Raw genomic sequence first — 20,111 nt, 5'->3', positions numbered from 1 at the left:
GATCTTTTAATATCCAGTATGAACAGGAGGGATGATTACAGCGAGGAAAACCTCTTTCACTGTTCATATGGACACCTGACTGTTGTTTTAAGACACACTTGATAAATTGTGAACTTATCCTTTAAGTCCTGTATGTACAGTTAATGACAACCTTTAATCGCTCCTACAGGCAGCTCTCAGTACGCATGTGTGAACATTTACCCAGCAGGTAAACTCCACCATGGCGGCGAGAGGCCATGTGCAAGACCCTAACGACAGGAGGCTCAGACCCATATACGGTGAGGACTCAATGGGGACCTACACATTTATCCGTGTGTGTAGGTTTGGTAAACATTGCGGTGCTCTGTACCGGTGCATGCGCTTAAACTAGCGGCTGTTTGAGTCGGGAGGGCAGCGGCGCGGCCCCCTCCAGCCGCAACCACGGACTCTGCTGCCTGCAGCGGCCCGATGACAGTGCACCTTAACCGGCCTGCCACCGAGCCGCGGGTGGGACAGACTCTGCCTGCCTGCCTCGGTTGTCTGGATGAAACTGTGTGTGTGTCCCTGTGTGAAGCCTGTAGACATTCACGGTGGTGTTATCACGTAAAAGTGAGCTGAGAATGTGTCGTCCGGTGCGGCTCACTCTCAAAGTCGAAGTGCTTTCTAACGGTCGCTGTTTGACAGCTAGCTGGCTGGCTAATGTGTCAGCTAGCCGGTCAGTCAGTCAGTCAGCCAGTGGACGCGCTGTAAACTGTCTCCATGTTTAAAAGAAAAGTTGTTAATGTGTCAGGTTGGCCGGTATTTCTGTTGCTGTTGTTGTTGTTAGCTGTCCGGGTCCAGTCTGAATCAGTAGCTAGTCAAATGTTACACGGTTAGCTTCTTGCTAGCATCAGGTTCATAATACTTAAAGGACAATGCTTTAAGCTAGCGTGCTAAGTGGCTAACTAGCACGAAGCTGTCACAGCTGAGGGCTGAATGAGCACCGCTACATAACGGAACATAATTTCTTCTTTCTCAGTGTTTTACTAAGTACATGTACTCATGTACTGTACTAGCTTTGAGTTGAGTATTTCTATGTCAGAGGGAAATACTGTACTTTCTACTCCACTACGTTTCTTTGACAGTTTTAGTTACTTTTCAGATGAAGATTTGACACAATGGATAATATAACAAGCTTTTAAAATACAACACATTGTTAAAGATGAAACCAGTGGTTTCCAACCTTTTTGGCTTTTGACGTCTTACAAAAAGCAGTGTGTAGTCGGGGTCACATTTCACATGTCTATGAGTTGTTAACAGCTCCACCAAATAGTGATTTTTCCCTCTAAACTTCTCACATGCTTTCATTTCAATAAATGTTCAAATGATCCAATATTTCAGCAAAAATCAAAGATTAGAGAAAAAGTCCAGAAACTGAAAACAGATTTGTGTATCAGAACTTTGTTTTTTCTTCTTTCCTCTCCCATGAATCATCTCATGACCCCTCAGATTTATCTGATGACCCTTCAGAGGGGCCCTGACCCCTAAGTTGGGAACCACTGGACTAAACTAGCTAACTGTATATAAAGTAGTGTAAACTAGCTCCACCTCCAGCAGCTACAACAGTAACATGCTGCTCTAACACTGATGCTTCACTATTAATAATCTAATGATGTCATATATAATAATATATCAGTCAGAGGGACCAAACCACTACTTTTACTGCAATACTTTAACTACATCAAGCTCATAATACTTATGTACTTTTACTTAAGCAGGTCTTACTCCTTACTGTCAGCTTTGTACTAACTGAATACCTGCTCCTCAGTGTTTTTCAGACCCAGACTGAGAATGAACATGTCATGTTAGGAATGATACTTTTCATTATTTGTAACGTTTTTAGCATCAGTGAAGTTTCAGCTGTGCAGTGGCAGTGAAATAAAAATGCATTTCATCATAAACTCCACAAATCTCCATGTCATTCATGGCTGCAGCTTCAGTGCTGTTCAGTTTGGCAGCTGACCATGAACTTATCAATACTGGATGTAAATGATATATCTCGGGTCATCTAGAAAAGTTTCTGTGGGCTTTCGCCAACTTTCGGCTCATCTGTGATGACAGTTTGAACAGAGAGAATAGACGTGACATAATCACAGTGAACTGTCTAGCACAGTTAATTTTGGCAACCAGCTGTCCTGAAGAGGCTGAACTGTGGTGTGTCTGTGTGTGTGCACATAGTTCATTTACCAACAATTCAAAAAGACAAATACAGTCATGATAAGATCATTTTTTAATGATTAATCTGCTAATACAGTAATCATTTGGTCTATAAAATGTCATCTAGTGGTGAAAAATGTCTGTTACGATGATCAAAAGCTCATTTTAACGTCTTCACATTGCTTGTTTTTGTTCAACAAACAGTCCAAAACTTTAAAAACAGAAAATTACTATCACAGAACACAAAGAAAAGTAGAACTGTGACAATTAGTCCATTGACAGAAAATTAATCTGCAACTATTCTGATAATCAAATAATCTCCTCAGTCATGTTGTTAAGAAAAAAAACAAACATTTGTCGGTTGAAGCTTCGTCAAATGTGAAGTTTTTCTGTCTCACGTGATAGTAAACAACATTTCTTTACATTTTCAACTGTTAAACAGATGAAGCAAGACATTTGAAGAAGTCACCTTGGGGAATTATAACAGACATTTTCATTATTTTCTACACAAAACGATGACTTGATTAATCAACAATCATTGGCAGATTAAATGTTAAATAATTGTTAGTTGCATCTCTAAAGAAAAGCCTGAAATTCTCAGTTTGAGAAGCTGAAACTAGAGAGTGTTTGCATGAAAAATGACTTAGATGATTAGCAAAGAAATACATGCTGAATAATTTTCTGGAGATGGATTAATCGTTTTATTTTTAAGCTTTATTTTGCTAAATCTCTTCTGTTCTTTGCATTCAAACTTATATGCATCCAAGTCAAATATTTCAAATGATTATCATTATGAATGTAGTAACGTGGTCCTTTGTGTTTCCTCAGATTACCTTGATAATGGCAACAATAAGATGGCGATACAGCAGGCGGATAAACTGCTGAAGAAACATAAGGATCTGCACTGTGCCAAGGTGGGTGACCGAAGAAGTGTCCTCTCTCTGTTGAATTTATTTGTTTACTACGAAGAGACCTCGACTGTTGGCAAAAGTCTACGTGGATCTTACAAAAATAGAGATTTCTTTTTGGAAGCAGTTACTGGTGCCCTGATTTATTCCTTAAAACTCTTGTTCTCTTACAATTTTCTTGCATGTCGCTGTTATTATTATAAGACACTTCAGATGTTGTATAACACACAGTACAGTCTCAGTGCATCTCAGTGCAGCTGGCATGAAGACACGTTTGTGCAAGTTTATAACTTTTGAATAAACAGTTCAGGTCCAGCGGTCAAATGTGTGCAAATGACCGAAATTCACTTTAATTGCAACCTTGAGAGAAACACACGTAGGCACGGATTTGACCAGAGGGATCAGAGACGCTGTTCAAGGACACTTTGACAGAGATGAAACACATGATGCTGCTGCTGCTGCTGCTGCTGATGCTGCTGCTGCTGCTGCTGCTGCTGCTGCCGCTGTGGCTGCTGCAGGGGTCAAAGCTGTGAGCTGATGGCGGCCGCCCTGTCGTCACCAACGTCTCTAAACATACGAAGCAGCAAATCTGTGACTGAATAAAATGCTGCAGAACGTCAAGAAGCAAACACAGTTTAATGACTGTTGTTAAGCAGCAGCTGAGTTTATTGACGGGTGTTTAGCTTCTGTTGATTTAATATCACTTCTGTCCTTAAAAACATCCGACAGATTTAACGGGGTAATAAAAGCCATTAGAGTGTTATTCAAATGTGTTTGTAATATTATTTACTTCTCAATAAATCTGACGGCTTTAGAGGCTCTTCACTACTGAGTATATTAAATAAATATTGCTCAGTCAATCCTTGATTTTCTGTTTATTATTGAGGACAAATTATTTTGAAAAGCTGCACCGTGATGAAGAGAATTTATCATCTTAAGGCTGCAACTAACGATTATTCTCATTGTTGATTAATCTGCCACTTATTTTATCTATTAATCAGCTGATCCTAGTGGTGAAAAATGCACGTTATAATTTCAAACAGCCTCAGGTGATTTATTCAGACGGCTTGTTTTATTCAACCAAAAGTCCAAAACCACAAAACATGTGGTTTATTATCATATATGACAAAGAAAAGAATAAAAATCCTCTAATTTAAGAAGCTGGAACCAGTGAATGTTTGGCTTTTTTTCTTAAAGAATAACTCTAGCGATTAATTGATTATGACTAATCTAACAACTAACGATTTTTTCATTATTGATTAATATGCTGATTAATTGTTTTGTCTATAAAATGTAAGATAATAATGAAAAATGCACATTGTAACTAGTCAGAGCTCAAGATGACGTCTTTAAATATCTTGTTTTCTCTGATCAAAATCCAAAGATTCAGTTCAGTCTCATGTTGAGCTGCAACGATTAATCAACTAATTGGTCGAAACAAAATAAATTTTTCAGCAAAAATTGTAAAAATTCTTTAGCTCCAGCTTCTCAAGCTGTGAATATTTCCTGGTTTTCTTACTTTTCTATGTAATAAACTTGATTGTTTCCAGATTTCGTACCATTAGTCAGACAAAACAAGACATTTTGAAAAGTAACTCTCAGCTCTGGGAACCTGTGATGGACACTTCTCACAATCCATTGAGATCTTACAAACCACCCAAAACATTGATTAATCCACAAAGTAATCATTAGTTGCAGCCGTTCTGTCACGAACGACACATTAAAGCGTTAAATCCTGCAACCAGCAAATGTCTGTCATTTTTCTAGGGCTGCAACTAATGTTTATTTTCATTATCTGTCAATTATTTGTCCACAAAATGTCAGTTAAAAGGTGACGAACGTCTGCCTCAAATGTTACAAACAGTCCACAACCCAAAGATATTCAGTTTACTGTCATAAAAGACTGAATAAACCAGGAAATATTCACATTTAAGAAGCTGGAACCAGAGAATTTTGACATTTTTTCCTTTTTAAAATGACTTAAAAGATAAATCCATTCTCTTTTCCTTGTCAATCAACACATTTCTTCAGCTCTACTCTGCTTCTCTGTGTGTAGCTTTGTTTTGATCTCTCGCTCCCTCCCGTTAGGTCCTGAAGGCGATCGGCCTTCAGAGGACCGGAAAGCAGGACGAAGCTTTCAGTCTGGCCCAGGAAGTGACCACTCTAGAGCCCACCGATGACAACTCATTACAAGCTCTGACTATACTGTACAGAGAGATGCATCGTCGTGAGTACACACACACACACACACACACACACACACACTGTAAAGCTGGTAATAATAATACTGGACTGACTGCATGTAAAATCCACTTCCTGTCGTCAACAGCTGAGTTGGTCACTAAGCTGTATGAAGCCGCGGTGAAGAAGGTTCCTCTCAGCGAGGAGTATCACTCTCACCTCTTCATGGCGTACGCTCGTGTGGGCGAGTACAAGAAGATGCAGCAGGTGAGAAAACTCAACGTCCACACCTGCCTATACACACACACACACACACACACACACACACACACACACACATACACATGACTAACAGCTGTTGTGCTCCATTGATAATTAAAAAGATGGACACATAAAGCAGAATAATGAAGAGGATGTTGATGACTGCATCTTGGCACTTTACAGGCAGGAATGGCCTTGTATAAAATCGTCCCCAAGAATCCTTATTACTTCTGGTCTGTCATGAGTCTGGTGATGCAGGTATGAGCTCGGGTCCTCGTCTAGACGTTCATATTCTTTAATATATTTGAATTATTGTGAAAATAAGATGTGTGTTGTTTGTTTAGGCCGTCTCAGCACAAGATGAAAAACTGGCCCAGACCATGTTCCTGCCTCTGGCTGAACGCATGGTGGAGAAAATGGTGAAGGAGGAGAAGATTGAAGCAGAAGCAGAGGTGAGTTTTGCGTCTCCGCGGCCTGAAAAAGCTTTAAAATATTATTTTATCTGGTGTGTTTCCCAGCTCAGAGGTTAAGACTCCAACCATGAACCTCAATGTCTCCGGTTCGAGTATTGCCAGGGATCTGTCTCCCTCATTTCCTGTCTGTAATAAAGACATAAAAATGTAATTAAAGTATGTTATTGTATCTAAACTTAAGGGCTCGACTATCCAAGAAAACTGCGGTTAACATTTTAAGTCCCAAAGAAACAGAAGTCAGTGTCTTACCAGGGGGGTTTAAATCCGTCTGATTGGATCACTCAAAAGTGGGCTTGGCTTGGCGAGCTTTCAGGAGCTATATGGGTCTGTTGACTGTTCAGCCATGTTCTTGGAAGAAGAAGAAGAGGAGGAAGAGGAGGAGAAACAAATGAAAGTTGGAGCACAACATCAGACTTTGGAAATATAAACAAAAGCCCATTTTCATCAAAAGTTCCAGGAACTATGAAACCAGAGGAACTAATCTCAGGATCTGAAATCCTGTTGTAGTTCTGTTCTTTGTATTTACTGTAATGAATGAAAAGGAGGAAATAAAAGACTGGACACTCAGCAGATGATTCACTGTTGAGATGAGGGTTTGATGGTGGTTTATTTCTGCTTTAGAGCGTAACCGACGTGAAACAATCAGAAGAGTTTTATCTCTGTCCGTCACGTTCTAGCTCTGTGGTTCCTTTCTTCTCTTCTTCTCTCTCGCTCTTTTTTTTTTAAAGTGAGTCTGGAAGTCGACAACAAAGCCTACTTCTCTTTTTATCCTGAACAAACAATGAGAAATGTCCTTGTCCTGATATCGATACCAGAGTACTTCCTTGTTTTATGAATGAAGCAGCAGTCCTCTTATTAATGCTATCACCCTGCTGGCCACTACAGTCCAGGAGCTAACGGTCAAGTGTAGGTTTATATGATGGGCGGATGATGTATATTTAGCACATAACAAGACATAAATGAAGGATTAACAAAGGGAAAATCTGAGAATGTGTCTTTAAATTCAGTTCTATATGTCTTTAAAAATGGGGCTTTTAGTGATGAGTTTCCTTTTTAATCTCCTTTTATGTAACTACCAGAGTTACTTGCAGTATTTACAGTTGCTTCTGGCTTTTTATCCGTAGGTGCAGCTGTATTATATGATCCTGGAGCGTTTGGGAAAGTGCGTAGAGGCTCTTGATGTGATCAGGGGTCCGCTCGGGGGTAGGTGCTGTAAATCTCTCTAAAACAAACACACATTTTGATGCTCTTCCATATTTCTACACTCATAAGATGCAATTTCTTATTTCTTTGGCATAGAGTTTAAATTCCTCCTCACTATGTTCTCATCTGTCTCCTCACAGAGAAGCTGACCAGCGAGCTGCAGAGCAGAGAAAACAAGTGTATGATGCTTTACCAGCGACTACAGCGCTGGCCGGAGTGTAACGCTTTGGCCCACAAGCTGCTGCTCAAAAAGTCAGTATAAGCTTCCACCTGTCTGCGTGCATCATGAGCCAAAAACTATAGATTGGATGAAATGTTTACACACCCGTGTCTTTATGTTTCTAGTCCTGATGATTGGCAGTTCTATCCCTCCTACTTTGACTCTCTCTTCCATCTGATTGATCAGTCGTGGAGCCCGCCGGAGGAAGGCGAACAGTGAGTACAGAGGATTTTTATTTGCTTAGCAGTTTAACCTTAAGATAATCAGTTAAATGTCATTTTATTATAAAGGGGAAACACAGCAAATTGTCACATTCAAGAAGCTGGAACCAGATGATGTTTGGTATTTTAGCTCTAATAATAACTGAACCTCCTGTTTTGCAGGAAAAAAAGATGAATTTTCTCAGTAGATAATTGTCATGTTTATCCAGCGTTGATGTGTCTGTCTGTCTGTCTCCAGCTGTTCGGAGGGTTCGGTACATCACACCGTGGCTGAGGTGGTGAGGTTTGTGGAAGAGAGAATCAAGGGGGAGGACGGTAAAGACTCTCGCTCGCTCAGAGGACCCTACTTAGCTCGGCTTGAATTAATACACAGACTGAGAGAACGAGGCTGTCCTGAAGAAAGCCTGCTAGGTAAAACACATGGATTTAAAAAAAAAAAAAAATCACCCTTTTCCAGATGTTTCAGCCAGATGTGACAGTCTTTTATTTGTCTTACAACAGGTGAGCCTTTAGAGTTAATGGTGCAGTTCTTCGGGAAGTTCGGAGACAAACCCTGCTGCATCACCGACCTAAAAATATACCTGCACCTGCTCTCCCCCGACCAGCACGTTCAGGTGAGACAGACTCTCTGCAGTTACCGTTGAGCTGCCTCTTGTGAAGTGAAGGGAAGGAGACAGACAGTGAAATAAATTCCTCCCTGTGACCTTTTTTTTTTTTTTTTTTTAGTTCATTAACCGTCTGAGTGAAGCGGTCCCGCTGGGGGAGCAGGGAGACGAGGGATTCGCTTTTCCAGACGACACCAAAGCGCTACAGAGACATTTGTGTGTGTGTCAGCTGAGCCGCGCGCTCGGTCTGCATCACCGTCTCGACGTGGAAGGAAAACTGCGGCTTATCACGGAGCTCAAAGCTCACTATCGTCACGGACTAAAGTTTGGTAAGAACATCACTGCTGTTCACTCTTAGTTGAGGATAATCAGATCGTACACGGAGCAAAGAGTATTTACATGTAGATGTAACTGCACTCAGTAATCCAAACTACATATATATATAAATGCATCGTTTCCAAGTGACCAGAAACATAGAAACCTTTCATTTAATATTTGCTCTGATAACAGCAGTTATTCATCGTCATGGCAATGAATCAGTAATGATGTTTTTCTACCTGTTTTACTGTTATAATATTGACACTACTGGCAGTCAGTGTTTGGGTAAATGAACTGGTTCCAGCAGCCTTGAAGCTTGTATGTGATGGTCAGTGCCGCAAACATTATTGAAATATTTATTAAATAACTGTATAATGAAGTATTATCAGCACAGACTGTTTGGGTTGTATGTCGCATTAAACGCTTGCCGTGATTGGCTGTGAGCAAAACCATATCAATATTCATTTTTTTTCTAGAGCTGCATACAAAAAGTATTGAATGGAAGGTGTCAGTGACTGAAGACGTTTCTATACTACTTGTTACTGGGTTTTTCGGTGATATGTTAAAGGTATTGATTACCGATACGCAGCCCTACGTATGTCTGAGCCGACATGTTGACACGTTTAGAGTCAAAAGCAACGTGACTCGTTGTAGATTCTTGTGTCTCATCCAAAAGGTCAGAGGTTGAGTTCTGGTGAAGATCAGCTCTGTTTGACAAAAGGGCTGCAACTAATGATTAATGTTATTATTGATTATTCTGCTAACTATTATTTTCTGCATTAATCATTTTGTCTGTATAGCCGAAACCCCCAAAATATTCAATTTAATATCATTTATGACAAAAAAAAGCATCAAATCATCACAGTTGAGAAGCTAAAACCAGCAAATGTTTGGCATGTTTGCTTTAAAAACGACTTAAAAGATTAGTTGATTATTAAAATAGTTGTTAGATAATCTGTCAATCAACTAATCAGTTCAGCTCAAGTTGAGGATCATCAATAATATTTGAGTACTAACAGATATGTGTCACTGAACAGTATTGAAAGTTGGCATTGAATGCTATTTCCTCATCTTAATCATAATTTTGCAGCTTTTACTCTGTATTTCTTGTCTGCAAAGTCAAGACAGAAGGCTGATAGAAAGGTACATTTATATTCCTCTTATGTAAAATCATTTTGTGGTCGGTACTGAAACTCAGGTGTCATATTGGTGCTGAAATGAGAATATTTCAAACAATAACAAGTCATAAGTTAGTTGTTATTAGTTATTAAAGATAATACTATTACTGATGCTTTCCTGTGAACAGTATGTGCAACACATTCTCACTTGAAGCACATTAAAAACATCAGAGTATCAATAAAAGGGAGAGAAATGTACATAAATTAATAAATAAATGATGACATACATGAAGCATGTGACTTAAAGCTTCCCCCGAAGAGACAAAACCATCAGATCTGTGTGGAGCGATGAGGAGGAGGAGGCTGTAACCTTCCTCAAATTAACACATGAAACTAACAGAAGTGTCATATTTCCATTAATTTTTTCGACATTGTTTTCCATTGTTTTGACCTTTGCACTGCTGCTCTTTTAACGATGTTTTCTGGTTTAACAGGGAAGAACGCTCTGAAGACGGAGCTGCAGTTTTCTGATATGTATTGTCTCATGGCAGCTCATGTATACGTTGACTTATGGACGGAGACCAGTGAGTGTTTATCTCTCTCTCTCTCTTATTATTCCAGATCTCTCTCTCTCTCTCTCTCTCTCTCTCTAAACATGTTGCCGTGTGTGTGTTTCAGGGGATGAGAACATGGCGTGGCAGTGTTTGGGGCTCCTCCAGGAGGGTCTGTCTCACAGCGCCTCCAACGCCCAGTTCAAGTTGCTGCTGCTGCTCCTCTACTGTCACCTGGGAGCCTTTGAGCCCGTGGTGGACCTTTACTCCAGCTTGGATGCCAAGCACGTACAGCACGACACCATAGGGTCGGTACATAAACACGCCAACCTCCAGTTACATCATAACCAGCGAGAGAGAGAGATTTATGAGTGTAAAAATGCTGTTAATGCTTTTATTTGCAGGTTTCTGTTAACGCGTTACGCTGAGTCATTGGGTCAGTTCGCTGCAGCCTCCCAGTCCTGTAATTTCTCCCTCAGGTTTTTCCACTCAAACCAGAAAGATGTAAGTCGATCCTGCTACAAAGTCTGGTTCTTATGTTATCTTCTTCATCCACCTTCATGCCTTTAATTAATCTCTCCTTCCTTTTTTTTTACCCGCCTCTCGTTTCTCTCTTTTCATCTTCTCGTCCTTCCTGCAGACCTCAGAGTACATCATCCAGGCGTACAAGTACGGAGCATTTGAGAAAATCCCAGAGTTCATTGCTCTCAGGAACAGGTTGAACCAATCGCTGCACTTTGCCCAAGTCCGCACTGAGAGGATGCTGCTGGACCTGTTCCTCGAGGCCGATATGTGAGAATATACACACACACACGCTAAAATCTAAACACTGTGCTGTGGAGTTAATTTCTTCATTTGGATGTTTTTGTTGTTTTAAATTTGTTTTCCAGTGTGTTGAGTCTGGAGGAGAGTGTGAAGGCCATGTCTTTGTCTGCAGAGGAGGATGACATCCCCTGGGATACTATGAGGGACAACAGAGACCTTACTGTTTTTACCAGCTGGGACCCTAAAGACAGGTATTTACTTTCATATGTTCTGCAGAAAAAAAGAAGCAGCACATGTACTTGCTGAGAAACCCTTGTATGAAATTTTGCCACTGGATTTGGATATTGTTGAGACTTTTTAATAAAAATATATTTGTTTGAGTCATATTTTATTCCTTTTTTCTTTGATTTAGTCAACAAAAACTAACTTTTAAGTCTAGTTTTGTCAGCGAAATTCTAGTCAAACTTCCACATTTTTAACTTTTATGTCTTGCAAGAATTCTGAGGCTACACCCGTCGCTATCTTTGATGTGTAGTTACCATGGTTACAGGTCACCAAATATGATGAAAAACACCGGCCAGCAGCACTTTCACATCTCCAAAAAATGTCACAGCAAACTTCCAAACAGGATGGATGAACTGACCACATATGAGGAATCTACGTGGTGACTTTCTCACCTGAAAAAAAACATTAAAACTTAACAAAGTGAGATATTAAAAGCTTTTAGCCTGGCTGAACGCAATGTGTTTTGATTTTGGTTGATGTAAGCGGTTCATTTTTCTAGACCAGTAGAGTGCTGGTGCTGCTCTGGAACCAGTTTTCCTGGCTGAGAGCCGGTTCTTTGGCTGTCCAAACATGAAGAACTGGTTCGAGATTAGGCACCGGCTCTGAACCGGCACGTCACGCTCTGTCGTTCCTGCTCACTTTGTATTATTGCTGCTACCTTCGCTCTTCACTGCAGATCAGCCTGATCAGTCAGAGACTAGATTCACTCACTTGTTCACTAAAACACGGTTTACTGTCTGGATTTAGCTTGTGAGGAGAAACTAAAACGTGGAATAACATAAAATCAAAACTGTTTCTTAAGGGAACACTAAGGTTAAGCTTTACTGTATTGTGCTATTGACACCCTACATTCATTCCTACTGAGAATAACCTACAAACACCCAAAGTAACGTTAGCTTCATAGCTACATCTACATGTCTTGACGATGTTATGTTAGCGTACCTGTCGGTGTGCTGCCTGCTTGTTTGTGTTCCAGCTTATTTTATTTTTGTTTATTTGCCACTTGTCTACGTTTTTGTGGGATTTTAGATTAATTCAGGCAAATCTGCTACTTTTTCTTACAGGTAATGTTAGCTATCATTACTACTGACAGGGATATAACGTTGCTAAAATGCAGGATGTTTATTAGGGCGACTGTGGCTCTGGAGGTAGAGCTGGTCGTCCATTAATCGCAGGGTTGGCAGTTGGATGTTTGGGAAAGACACTGAACTCCAAATTGCTCCTGTGATCTGTGGAATCACACATTTTATTCTCATGACTGGTAAAACAATATCCTCCACCGCCCCAAAATATCACTTCTTCTCGACTAAATTAAGTGTCCCGTATCAACCCGCGTGCCTCTTCCTCTTGCAGAGAGCTAACCGAGGAGCACAGACGTCGGTCTCTGGAGGAAGAGTCGGTCTGGCTGAGGATACGCTCCCTAACGCTTCGCCTCCTCGCCTCTTTGGCCACGCTGGGACACACGCCTTCACAACAAAACTCCGAGATAGCCAACGAGAACGGAGTCGGAGACAAGACCTCGATCCTCAGCAGCCTGCTCGCCCAGCTCAACCAGACTCTGCAGACGGCGGCTCAGATAGCAGAGAAACGCACCCAGGTACGTTTTGTTAAATGATTCGCGGTACGTTTGTATGACGTAAAGATAACAATATGTGGAGTATCTTGTTGTAATAATGTTTTTCTTGTGCTGCAGTATCCATTCCTGGGACCACCTTCCACCCGCCTGGCCCCGGCTCTGTCCAGTGGGAGCTGTCAGTGTCAGGCTGCAGCCCTCCAGCTGTCTGTGCACCTGCAGGAGCTGGAGACTGTCGGACTTGGTAAGAAGAGACATAAAACCCAGATCAACTGTTTGTTTTTTCCTGAACGCTTTTATACTAAACACACTTTTTCTTTTTATCCTCCTAGATGAGTCCTCAGAGCTTCAAACACAGATCTGTAACGCTTTCAAATCATTAGTAGTTCAGCTTCAAGGTGAGTTAGCGGCTGGATTTCTTAATCTCTCGCACAGTAAACAACAGAAGTTGATTGTGTGTCTGTTGTGCTTCATGTTTTTCCTCTTTATATCCACAGAAATACTGAATAAATGCAAAGGGGATTTATTGGACATGAAAGAGGGCAAATTAAAAACCCGGCCCTCCTTATTAGAAAACCTAATCTTCTTTGTTGAGGTGAGACATCTCCGCTTCCACGCAGCCGTTTATATATTTCCTATCTACACAGAACGTGATGTGATGAAGTTAAACGTGTTGTTGTTATTGTGTACAGACGCTGTGCATAGTCTTGTGGGTGGCTAGTTACTGTGCGAAGATCCTCCGACCACTCAAGACAAGTCTACAGAAGAAGAAAAAGAAGAAAAAGGATACAAACACAGCTCTGGTACAGCTCCCCTTTTTAATCCTCTTAAACATCTGTGATATATTATCTATAGATAAACTCAAATATAATATTCTGTTGTTGACTCACTGGCCTGATCAGTGCTCTATAAAGACAACTCTCCTCTGATGGTTTGTGTCTCTTGCAGCCAGTGGTGATGTGTGGGTTCCAGGAGCTGACGGGGAGCTTGCAGGACCTGCTTACCCAGGCTTTGGAGCATATAAAGGGGCAAGAGACTGGCATGACGGCCCTTAAACTGGCCAGTTTAACCTTGGAAGGAAACACAGAGGTTAGTGTGCAGACACATGTACAATTTCTCTTTTAATGTCTGAGATCTCGCTCTGTGATCCTCTATGATTCGAATCGATTCACAGATTCCAAAAATAGAGTTTGGAATCTACACACACACCAGTAATCTTGTAGTTCATCTTCAATTACGGCGAGTGTTTAGGGCATATTTCACAGATTTAAGAACCTAATAACTAAATTTACAAGATGAAAATGATTAAAAAGTATTTTTTCAATACTTCTTACACCATTACCCTAACACTAAGAAACAAACACTCTGCACAACTTTACTTAAACCAACTCTGTTGAAGAAAATAACCGACAGAGTGTGTGTGTATGGGATAATGATGATTTCCTGCTAGCAGTGTTGGAGACGTGATGTTCGTAACAGCACAGTGGTTAAGTTCCTGTTTACTCCAGAACACACAGAACGACTTCTGTGTTACAAAATATATTTAGCCGGTGATGTTGGTCAATAAATCACACTTTCATTTCATTGTTCTCACACAGACAGAAGGCTGTTAGATGCTTCCCAGTGTTTCCCACAGGTTGAGAATTTACTTGTGGTGGTGTTTGACCAATGTGCCTGCAGAGACTCATGAGGTTTAGAGGAGGAGATAGTAATTACAATTTACAGACGTCCCCTAAATGCCTCACATGCAGGTTATCAGTAGATGCTAGTTAGGCAGCTGCACACACAGAAACCTCCGATCCCTCACTCAGTTACTGCAGCAAACAACTCAGACAGATTTAATCTAGCTGGGTCCAAGTAGAGCCTCTATATGAGAAACGCTGCCTCCAAATTAATGCAGTTAACTTTTTAAAAATGAAAATGCTGCGTACTGTCACGACCTTCCTCAACACCATTATGTTTAACTGCCTGTGATTTTTCTTATTGCTTTTCAGCAGACTAAAAACATAAGCCTAAAACTAGAGCTCCCCTTTTTCTATGTACTGAGTCGAGAATCGGTCTTGAGTCAAGAATTGATTCTGAATTTAATAACATTATAGTTTATATCTGTGTATTTATTATATCTGCATGGTGATACAATACAAGATAATGAGGAAACGCTGCTTGGCTGCAGTAAGTGAAAAGACTTTAATAAAGGGTAATTATGATGTGTTTAATATCGCTGTATAATTTAATCTCGTGGGATGCTGTTGTTAGTCCACTTGAGCTCCTGCAGTTCATGTTTTCTCACCTGTTATTCACCTCAGCACGAGTAAATTTGACAAGATGAATCTGGGCCAAAAGTGTTGATTCACCGAGTGACAACCAATTATTTAAAGGCAACAGACAGACAGTGCAGTTTAGGAATGCCTCCCTTTATAATAATCTTTTTTTATCTAGTCCCATAGAATCACACAAAAACACACAGCAACAAAAGAATAAAAGTGCTAAATGAGCAACATAAAAAAAGCAGCCTGACAATAAATAAAAACAGTAAAGCCTAAAACTAGCATCAAGTAAAATCAGGAAAGGCAGTGTGATGAAAGTAAGTTTGGAGCTTAGATTCAGTCTTATTTCCTTGGCTGGGTGTTCAGAGCCTCGGGGCTCTGATTTTTAAAAGCTCTGTCCCCCTTCAGTCTTCAGTCTGCAACAGATAGAAGGCCTGAGGATCAAGCAGAGTCATACAGGGATAAAAGGTCTGAGATATAAAGAGAAGTCTGACCATTTAGTGCCTTTAAAGTAATTAACAGAATAGTAATAAACAGAACCTTGAAATCAATTTTAAAACACACTGGAATCCAGTGTTAAGAGGCTAAAACATGTTCAGACCTGTTTACTCTGGTTAAAAGCCTGACAGCTGACTTCTGTACTGTCTGTAGTCGATCTGCAGTTTTTCTATTTATTCTATTTGAGTACAAGGAACAACTGGAGAAGTTTACATTTGAACAAATAGTTATGTTGTTTAAGATTGTTAAGACAAAAAGTTGCTTGTTTAAAACGTTTGTTTTCCTCTTGTTTTGATGGATGAAGTGTTTGACCCATTTGGCTTTTACGTTAATGTTAAAATATTAATAATTAAAGTGCATTTTCCCCCATGAATAAAAAAAATAAAACTTCAGATCGAATGTTTAATCCTTTCTCACATTAGAACTGTAGTTTAAATTTCAAATAATGTGCGACAGCCTTGTTGGCGAATGAATAAGGAACAAATCTTAAGAATGTGAAATACTGTATGTTAAAATGTTGAATGCTTGTGTTTGGGCTTTGACAGTAAGGCTGCGCTCACACCAAATCAGGCGGTGCGGTGAAAACGCCAGTCGTCCCATTCATTTGAATGGGGGTAGTGCGGCTCAGCTGCAGCAGTTTTGGCTGCTGCGGCGCCGCACCGGACTGCGGCCGGAAAGTTGAGCCGGAGTCAACTTTTGGATAAACGCAACCTGACGTCACTGCGGCTGAAGGCTGCGGCGGCCAATCACAGCGGGAGATCAGACTGACAAGAGTTGTAAACTCTGCCATGAAGGAGAACAAAGATGTTACCAGGACGAGGAGAGAACATTTCTCTTCGCTTGATAACGTTAGTTAAGTTAGACTTTGCTGTCAGCGTCTCGACTCATTTTTAAAAAGACGAGAGAGAGAGAGCAGCTGTGGTCGAGCGAGCTAGAGAGTGAATGAAGAGAGGGGGCGCTGGTAGTGAGGAAGCTGGTGAATCAGATCAATAAAACATAGTTTTCTGATTGTTTCATAGGGGTTACATTGTAGAGCACAAATAAACACACCCACACACCCCTCCCCCACACCCCCGCTGGTCTCTGCGGCTGAACGCCACACCGCCTGATTTGGTGTGAATGCAGCCTAACTTACAGAAGCTGATGTCCTGGCTTTGTATGGAAGGAGCAGCTACATCAGAATATCCTGTCATATGAAGGTTATATTGCGTATAATCAGCTGACTTTCTCCTTTTTATTCTCTGTGTGTTTGATTCAGGAGGAAGCATCGTTTACGAAGGCTGCTATGGACAAGGTGCAGAGCAGTTACCTGCGTTCGCTACAGGAGGTGGGAGATCTGCTCAAGAAGAGAGCAGAATCTCTAAAGAACCTCAAGATCTGAACACCATCACACACACACCCTGAATCAAGATGACTGTACACCCACCATGAGCCCACAACCCCCTCAACCCCCCACCCTCCACCCCACCCAACCCCCCCTCGTTGTCCCTACACCACCACGTCTACTGTCAGCCCACCAGCTAACCCACTCGAGTCCCACTATCCTCGCTGGTCCAACAAACCTGCTTCCTCTCCTACATATTTCTCACTCTGGGTTTGAGAGCTCTCAGTCTGGATTTTTTTCTTCTTCTTCTTCTTTTTTTTTTTATTTTGTTTTTTTTCTTCTCTCTCACTTTAACAAACACCTCTGGAACATTTGCAACTCTTATAGCACATAAGCTTGTAAGTAAACTCATGAATTTATACAGCAATTATACAAAAAAAAGAAAATAAGAGAAAATACATGCTCCTTTAAAGAAATAGAGAAAAAATTAGGAAGAATGCAGTTTTAGATGAAACTAATCTAATAAATTATTGTACATAGTAAAGAGCAACTACCACAACAACTCCTTGACTAAATAAGAATATAAGACACAATAAACCACTACTGTTTGTTGGTCAGTTATGTTTCCTCTTTTATTCCTTGCTTTGTTTTTTCCGGTGACTCCGAGAACAATCAAAGTATAAAAACCACACAGTGACACGCACACACACACACACACACACACACACACACACACTGGGACTCTGAAGAGGAAATTTTTTGTTTTTTTGTTTTTTCCAGCTGTTTCTCAGCTTTTGAGAGCAAGCAGGCACAATTTCACATTAAACTGACTCTCTTTCTGTGGAAATACAGACACCTGGCTACCAGCAGAAGGCCTTCAGACTGAAGTTTCCCCTTCAAAGAATTGATTTTTTTTTTTTTTTTTTGTCTTTTTAATTTTGCTTTTTGTGTATCGTGTGTGTGTGTCGCTTTGGTACTGAAAGTTGAACCACCTCTGTAGTTGCAGTATTATAAAGAGCAATGTTGGGATGAGTAAAATAACCAGGACTTTTTTTTTTAAATTCTGAATTATTGTCTGCCGCTTTCTTTCTTTCTCCTTTTTTTTTTTTTTTTTGTGGTCATGCTAGTAAAAGCAGTGCTCGTAAACATATGTGGAAGTAGCACAAACTAACTGAATAATCCAGGCATGGATCAAATAATCAGAATCTGATATTAATGTTCAACCAAAAAACAGTGTTTTCTACTCCGATCATGCATATTTCTTCTTCTGATGCTGCAGAAATTAAATGACCTTTGCAGCATCGTTTTTAGCAACTATTAGATTTTTTTGTCTGTCAATTCAAGTTGCAGAGCAAATCATGATCCGAACTTTTTCATCTATATTTATATACACGTAGTAAATATACCCCTGTGGAGCTTAGGTGTTTCAAAATGACAAATACAAAAGCAAAAATTTGTAAGATTTTCCAGATGCTAGCGTGCATGTTTTGGCATATTATGTCTTCTAGACCAGAGCGACCCAGATCTGATTGTACAGACGGTTATTTTCCGCCAGAATATGATGTTCTGGGGTTCGCTCTGGTTTGGTTAAGAAGCATAACGTATAACTGCAACGTCCACGGTTTCGATTCCCGACCCGGTGGGACCCTTTGTTGCATGTCACAGCCCTTTTCTCTTCCTCTGTTTCGTGTCTCGCTACACTGACTCTCAAATAAAGGCAAAATGCCAAAAAAATCTTTAAAAAAAACTAACAAAAAAAAAAGAATATGATGTTCTGGGATGGCTCTCTCCTTCTGTCATCAACAGCTCAAACGCAGAGGTGTGTTTCACAGACAAACATTGGACCTAATTGTAAATAAATATGGAGCCTTTTGAGATACAGTGTGCAAGGACATTAGTGTGTGTGTTTTTAAGAAAAAAAAAAAAAAAAGGAAAAAAAAAAAGCAGCTGCAGTAGATACCAAGATTTGTCCCGTGTTCATGGTTTTTGTCATTCCCTCGTTCTCAAGAAAAAAAGTCTCATGAACCAAAAAAAAATAAAAACATCAGCTGTAGCATCTCGTGAGACTTAATTTAACATCATCTGCTGTTACAAATAAACGAGAGATTATCCCTGAATATAAAAAAGCAGTTTACAATATATCACAGCAAGGAGCACTGATGGATGACTGCTAGCACTGCAGGTAGTGTGCAGTTGGTTGTTTTTGTTTTACTATTTTATTAAGAATTTGGCAGAGCAAATGTGAAAAATGTGAGTAAAAACGGTGAATCCTCCCCCTCCGTCTCCATCCCATCCCTGTTAGTCTTGTATATGCACACAATCACATATACATCTGCTAATAAATGCCTTTTTTTTTTTTTTTTTTTTTTTTCTCCTTGGATGACTCGAGCCCAACTGTTCGATCAGAGCCGTGGCTTTAAAGATTGTTTGTGATCCGACTACATGTGTCTTTCTTGTCGTCGAGGTTCAGAAAAATGGTTGACAATCTGGAGTGTCATCTCACCACCCTCTTTTTGTTAGAAAAATGGAAAACAGAAACACTGGAATGTCAAAGCTTTTTTAGAATAAAAAAAGGTAAATGTGAGAGTTTTGTTTTGCGGTGTCTTGATTAATCATCGTTTTATCGTCAAAATGTGAGAATTTGCTGTTTTTTTTGTTATATATGATGATGAACTGATCATTTTTTGGGTTGGAAACTGTTGGTTGAACAAAACAATTTAAAGACGTCATCTTGGACTTTTAGAAGTTGTTTTGGGCATTTTGCTTACAATTTTATGACATTTTACAGACAAAACAATTGATTAATACTGAAATTAATTGTTAGTTGCAGTTAGATTATTGATTTTCACAGCACTTTTAAAGTTCTCTTAACATGGGGATCAAAGCACATTTTGACAGCTGATTATAATAAAGAGAAGACTTAAACTGTGGATAAATTTCCAAAGATACGGAAGCCAAGAAAGGCCACAACAATTTGAATTTTTGTTGAAAATTTGTGAAAGCTTCACGTTGAAAAACCTTAAGTCCCACGGTGAAATATTTTACTAAGAAAACTATTGATCTGAATTTTTAGTTTTAATTCTTCTCTTAAATTTGCACAGGGTAATTTTAAGTTTTGTAATATCACAATTTAAATTGAGGGTATTAATTCGCTCCTCTGAACTT

The 20,111-nt window shown here is 40.0% G+C and overlaps 1 protein-coding gene across 2 annotated transcripts; it reads left to right on the top strand.

Moving 5' to 3' along the window:
* Positions 1 to 170: 170 nt before the first annotated feature.
* Positions 171 to 19,530, top strand: naa25 (N-alpha-acetyltransferase 25, NatB auxiliary subunit). 2 transcript variants are annotated; one of them, XM_044333474.1, is made up of 24 exons: positions 171 to 278; positions 3,004 to 3,089; positions 5,172 to 5,310; positions 5,413 to 5,531; positions 5,709 to 5,783; positions 5,870 to 5,977; positions 7,123 to 7,201; positions 7,342 to 7,453; positions 7,547 to 7,636; positions 7,881 to 8,053; positions 8,144 to 8,256; positions 8,369 to 8,576; positions 10,178 to 10,267; positions 10,362 to 10,542; positions 10,639 to 10,738; positions 10,875 to 11,026; positions 11,125 to 11,250; positions 12,638 to 12,881; positions 12,978 to 13,101; positions 13,190 to 13,255; positions 13,355 to 13,452; positions 13,550 to 13,660; positions 13,806 to 13,946; positions 16,881 to 19,530. In XM_044333474.1, the coding sequence occupies exons 1-24, from the start codon at positions 221 to 223 to the stop codon at positions 17,001 to 17,003; spliced, it is 2,916 nt and encodes a 971-aa protein (XP_044189409.1). In that variant the 5' UTR covers positions 171 to 220; the 3' UTR covers positions 17,004 to 19,530. The 2 variants fall into 2 exon arrangements, with proteins under 2 accessions (XP_044189409.1, XP_044189410.1); XM_044333475.1 differs by lacking the exons at positions 171 to 278; positions 3,004 to 3,089; positions 5,172 to 5,310 and having other exon boundaries at positions 5,445 to 5,531; positions 5,648 to 5,783.
* Positions 19,531 to 20,111: the final 581 nt, after the last annotated feature.

This window comes from Thunnus albacares, chromosome 18 (assembly GCF_914725855.1).
Source record: "Thunnus albacares chromosome 18, fThuAlb1.1, whole genome shotgun sequence".
Classification (NCBI taxonomy): domain Eukaryota; kingdom Metazoa; phylum Chordata; class Actinopteri; order Scombriformes; family Scombridae; genus Thunnus; species Thunnus albacares.
This window is presented reverse-complemented; position numbering and strand designations above follow the sequence as displayed.